The 6,186-nt window shown below is 36.0% G+C and overlaps 1 protein-coding gene across 1 annotated transcript in view; it reads right to left on the reverse strand.

Moving 5' to 3' along the window:
• Positions 1–2,251: 2,251 nt before the first annotated feature.
• The window catches only part of IAPP (islet amyloid polypeptide), a 6,539-nt gene continuing 2,604 nt past the window's right edge, over positions 2,252–6,186 (reverse strand). The window contains exon 2 of the mRNA XM_004693130.1: positions 2,252–2,441. Within this exon, the coding sequence (XP_004693187.1) occupies positions 2,252–2,441 (190 nt within the window). The remainder of the gene's footprint in view (positions 2,442–6,186) is intronic.

Below are 6,186 nucleotides of genomic sequence, written 5' to 3' on the forward strand. Positions count from 1 at the left end.
AATGAGAGGGCATTTTTCTTCTGATAATTTGAAAAACAGGAACATTTGCTTCTGTAACATTCCATTTTATGGAATTCACTCAGTCCCACTTACTACAGCAGTTTAGGATATTTTTCTTTCAGTAATTATAGAATTTAAATAGTCAATTGTGTATGTTAAGTGTATTGAATATTGAATAATTCATTTCCTCATGGTTTTAGTAACTCAAATCAAGACATGAAACACATAATTAACATGTTCTAATATCCTGACAATACATCAGATATTTTAGTTACATGGCTAAAACCCTGGGAGAGAGTGTTAGGTGCTTTCTTCCTCCACAATCTGTATGATAGATTAGATAGCACAATTAACTGTCTTCAACATCAGTGTGAAGATGTGGTAAATGTCAAGTCATTTCAAAAGGTAAGAGCTGGTAAGCGCTATGCAGCACAGTATCTAGAAGAGATGATGGGAACTGCTTAAGTTCCCTAACTTTCCCCAGCATGTGTAGATGAGCTTAAGCTTCTTGAGCATGTACTGAGAAATTTGTGGAATGGTGAATGATTAATCTTAGTGATTACCCTAAGGAAGCCAGCACTGTTGAAGGGTTGAAGGGAAATGTATTCATGGTACAAATCATATAGAAATAATATAATTATATATATAATACATGTTTTAATACAAATAAGATAGTAGGTAGTACTATACGACTCTAATACCAGATTACTTTTGAAGCTAAATTTTGAACCTAAAAGATATTCTCAAAGTATGTTCAAGAAATCAGTGGGTGGAAAAATTTTCAATGATCAAAGGCTTGATAAAGGTTTTTGGTTTTGGTTTTTTTTTTTTTTTTTTTTTTGGCTTAAACACAGAAATGTTTTTCTCTGACAAACTAGGAAGTCCAAGATTGGGGTGCCAGGCAGCTAGGTTTCTGGGAAGATCTCTATTTGGGGACTGTAGACAGCCACCTTGAGAAAAGATTCTTGATGACACTGTTAATGAAAAAATTTTGAAAGGCTTAGAGAAACTAAAGAAGAGACAGAAGGTAGAAAATAAGAACAACTATCATAATATCAGCTAAACTGAATTAATCAAGGAGTTTGGCATAAATAGATGAAGTAAAATAATGAGATCAACTCAAAGAGAAGAGGGGGCAGACTTACAGAAGCTTGAGGGTCAGACTAAAGAATTTGATGTATTTAGTAATGACCAACAAACATAGAAAGAGGATGTAATAAAAATGTAAATTTGGAAACTGACCCTGCTATGGAAGGTTGGAGAACAATCAGGAGGGGTGTAGGGTCCTAGTATGATAAAGCATGATAATAATAGTTTATACTACTTGATGGTAGTTTATAGTGCATGATAGTAGTTTATAATTGTAGGTTCCTCACTGTCAGGCAAATCAGACATCTAGTAAGGATTTGACTTACCACATTTTATGTCTTGTTCAGTATTGCAGCTACTGTCAAAAAATGCACAGCATACAAACAGAAGTTCAATAATGAAGTTACCATATAGCAGGTAGTTTCCAAAGTCTGGGGTCTTTTATTCGAAGACATAATTAATGAGCACACAAGTTGCTTTCATAATATCCTATATAAGAATATGACTAAGGTTTGCTGAATGACACTTAAATAAAATAAAAGGCAACACATCTAATAAAAGCTCACTGGAGGTAACACAAAATGGTCACACAAGTTTACCATGAACACAAGTTACTCTTATATTTTTAAATAGCCTCTTAGTATTTGCTAATACGACAAAGAACAGAACTTTTAAAAACATTCTGACTGAGTCAGGTGTAGGATTTCATTTACGTTTTTAGAAATAGCATTCTGATACATTTCATATATCTAATGCAAAAGTGATAGCTTAATAATGGTATTAATAACTGCTGGTTTTCTAATGTTCAGAATCACAGGCTTATCTCTTTGCTGTATGCAACTCACTAAGTTTCCAACTGCTCTTTAGTCCTTTGTTTTCAAACTCAGGCCATCAAAACACAGGAAGTGACTTTTTAAAATGTTTTAAGAATAAAATCTAGAGGAAAATCTTTCATTTTTAAAAACACTGCCAAAGTATGATGGGATCATAATTGAATTTAAACTTACACCAATTCTTAATGTGACAATTCATATATACTAGAATAAGCAGGCAAGCACAGATTCACGCATTCACTCCAGGCACGAAAAAGACAACAATGAGATATTCAGGAACTCACTAGAGTGCTTATTTGTAAACCAATAAGAGCTGAATATATTGACCTCTACAGGGGAAAATCAGTCAGGGGTTCTCTGTTTAAGACCTCAGCTGTGTTCCGCTTGCCGTACGTGTTGGGTCCCACGTTGGTAGGTGAGGAAGCGTCACCAAAACTGTTGCTGAAATGAATTAAGAAGTTTGCCAAGCGTTGAATGGCACATGTGGCCGTGTTGCACTTCCGTTTTTCCATCTGGTGACTGGAATACCAAACAAATATGAAAGGTTAGAGACCTAGGAGAGGGATTAAAGATAGCTATGTGACCCCAAGTAGCTCATATTGGTGAACACTAAAGGAACCAGCTTTAAAGAGGCTCAGTATGCCAACATCCTGGGTGACTGATTTAGATATTTTGGACAGATCTGAGACAGACTAGAATTAATTTTTGACTAGAAAATTCGTCATAAACCTTCCAGGATAGTCAATGTGGAATTTATCAATACATACCTTTTCCTGGAAATTCAGAATGTTAATAATGATGATACTGATGATGATGCTGATGATGATAATAGTGCTTTGCTTTACATTCTGCTGAGTCTTGTTGATGAATCTATTTTTCAATATACAAACAGGATGTTGAAATAAAATTATATGTAACCTGGGAGATGTGGAATTCCATCTCTATATATACATGTTTATTTATATTCATTTCTCACATCTTCACAACAAGAATCAAGCAGTATTAATTAATTTGTGCTAAGTTCCCTGAGATCACTGAATCAGGAATATTAGAGGTCTGAGAGGGAAATCAAATTCTTCACCTGGTCAGCCAGTGTGATTCTGTATGTGGGGGTTCTGTTACTCTCAGCAAAACATATGAATGTTACCAGCTTCCTGCCACCAACTTCATTGCATGATTTCAACACTTTTAATGAAGAGACTAGGTAAAATGCTAAGTCAAAAGACTTCTATGTTAACAGTATTAATATTCACCACATTCTTTCGGTCAGGCTGAACAAATTGCATGATAATATTAAAGACCAGAGAGAAATTATCACCATGATTGAATAACTTACTTGAACTTTAACTTGTTTCTAACATAGTTTATATGAAATCTCTGTTTTTGTAGCACCACTTGTTGTAATATGTTCTCAAATGGTATTGGAAATAGGTTCAGAATAATATCTGCTTACTTTTAGCAGGTTATAAGGAAAGTTAGGGAAATGTTTTTGTTTTCAGCTCCATGAAAATGATAATGGTGAAACTTAAGTGTAGGGAGAAAGAGATATAGATATGTGGCTAAACCAGCAGATATTCATAACTTGGGACAAATGGAATGGTGTGATCACTCTGTGTGGAGAGTGCTTCATTATCTGTATCTCTGCACAGAGAGTATCTCATGCGACATTTCAGAGTTTTTCCTCTCAGATACAGAAAATTCTTTTTATAGCATTAAGGAGAAGGCTATCTGTTGAGTGTAAGGTATAAGTGTATGTTGACAAGTGAAATTCAAATAAAGGAAACCCACTTTAGAACTTAATCACAGGCCTTTCAATCTTATTCATGTCACTAGTCCAATCATTTCTCTTTGCATGTATAATGAACATGGTCAATGGGTTTTTCTGCAAAATGATTTGATACTTTTAAGGACTTAGCCAGTAATTCATACATGGGACATCACATTCTAAATGATGCTAAGCTTCTCCTGAAAACAAACAAACAAACAAAAACAGCAGGGAGTGGAATTTGATTCAGATGCTACAAACTAATAAAGTGATAAATGCTATTACGGGTCAAAATGGATCTATGCCTGAATGTGTTTGCAAATGTCTGGCACATTGGGTGAAATAATATATATGTGAAATGTTTGCACATACATTGACAATTGGTGTTTAGAGCTGGGATAGAATTGGGGGAGGGGAAAGTAAATATTGTTTTAAAATAAAATGTAAAGAGATAAATAAATTAATAAATTTTAAAAAAGAGCTGTGATAGACTTTTCAATGATTCTACTGAAAGTTAGAGTTGGCTATAAGGACCATTATCCTGCCCCTCTACCTAGCTAATTTAAGAGCTTGATATTTGTTGGTTTCATTATTGTGAACTTACACCCCTAAATAAGACTTTTCATGTAAGCACTTTTGTCAGGACATAACTATGTTTCTGTTTCTATCCCCAAACAGTCATTAGTATGGAAGCAGAGGGTTGACATGGTTAGTGAGAAGCTTCTCACCTGCCTTCAAAGGGCTTTTCCTTGATGGCTACCAAGAACTGTGCTGTTGGCTGGCCGGCCTGCTAGCTAGTGACTGACATTATTTTAAAGCTATTCATAACTTGCACATTTAGAGACACATGACAGTTTTTGACTCTGAGAATTTAACCATGATGACTCTAGCAAAAGCAAAACTCTTAAATTGCCCTTCTTTAAAAGCATGCCAATTTCAGGTACTTTGAAAAAAGTTTTCAAATGGGTTCTAGCTCCTAATTCTTTCTTTCTTTCTTTCTTTTTTTTAAGATTTATTTACTTATTCATACAAAACTTGGGTACAGGCTAGAGATGCGGAGTGTGAGAGGATCCACCAGAGACAGAGTGGGGAGCAGAACAGGCTGACTGATGGGTCAGGAGAGGTCTGCCATGCCATGTGGATCTCCTCCGGGCAGGCGGTGATCGAACTCATGCAGAAGTGGCTTCAGCTTCTTAGTGCTGTGCTTTAACCCACTGCGCCACCAGGGAGGGCCTAAATAAATAAATCTTTAAAAAAAAATAAAATAAAAAAAAAATAAAATAAAACAGCTCTTGGCAAAGTGGTTCTAAACCTGGCACACGTTAGAATGGGGTTTTAACCCATTCTTCTAAGTACCTAGTGAGTCAAAGGTGAATCATCCAGCTCTCCGTGACCTGATCAACCGGAGCAAACTAAGATGGTTGCCTGAACAGTTCTGAGTGGTTATTCCTGCAACGATAGAAAATCAAATCACTGAATAGTCTCTCCAATAATTGCCAGGCACGATGTACATGCCTAACTTTTGTTATCTCCTGAAATCGTCATAACCACCCAGCAAGGAAGATAACATTACCCCAAGGGAAGACAAGCTTAGGACAGATAAACAAGGTTCTCTTCCTGACGCCAACCCAGGCCACTGGTGCATTAACTAACTAGCAAGCAGGTGAGCTTAGAGAGACAGCGGATAGTAGGGTGCGAATGCACCCCCCCACCATTAGCGTGCTTCTTTGCAACTGACTTAACACTCAGCACTGAGGTGTCAGTCATGCCACCCAAGGGGGAGGATTTTTCCAGTTTCTAATGATTTTCATTTCAACAGCAAAGAATAGTTTCGGTTGTGATAAAATACTCTGACTTTTCATTTCACTTACTTTAACCTCATTTGTTTATGATTTATTAACTAAATAAATATGACATGCATGAGTATAAAAGGATATTCCCTAAAATCTGGCCATTGGGACAGGAATTGCCTGTAGGACAGGAATGACTGTAACTTCAAAGGGGATGGGGAGTTTGGGTTACCGCTCTCCTGCTGTGCGACTTCCAGCATGTCACTGACATCTCTATGATTTATTTCTTCATCTTGTAGATATTGTTGTGGGAACTAAATGGTTTAATCTACATCAAGGCCTATCACAGTGCCTGATCTATATCAGCATGTACTCAGTAGGTACTAACTAGTCATCTTATATTTTGTAGTTCTTTTTACCACAAATATCTACTGAGCAAATCACTATATATTTCATTTCCAGTATACTAAAAATCTTAAAGCACTTGAATGTATGAAAGAACATGTCCAAAGATCCTCAAAAGGATTTTTGCTAAGAAAATCTTTGTAATGTTGTATTAGCCCCATGGGACAATACATGACTCGTCATTTCATTTATCTAAAAAGATGGTGACAATTTTGAAGGAGCTAAACCATGCCAAGTGACATATTACAAAGCACGTGGTGTAGTGGTAAATAGGAATAAGTTGTCTTTTTCACAAAAAAAAAAA

Source organism: Condylura cristata, unplaced genomic scaffold (assembly GCF_000260355.1).
Source record: "Condylura cristata isolate star-nosed mole 26May11 unplaced genomic scaffold, ConCri1.0 scaffold00036, whole genome shotgun sequence".
NCBI lineage: Eukaryota > Metazoa > Chordata > Mammalia > Eulipotyphla > Talpidae > Condylura > Condylura cristata.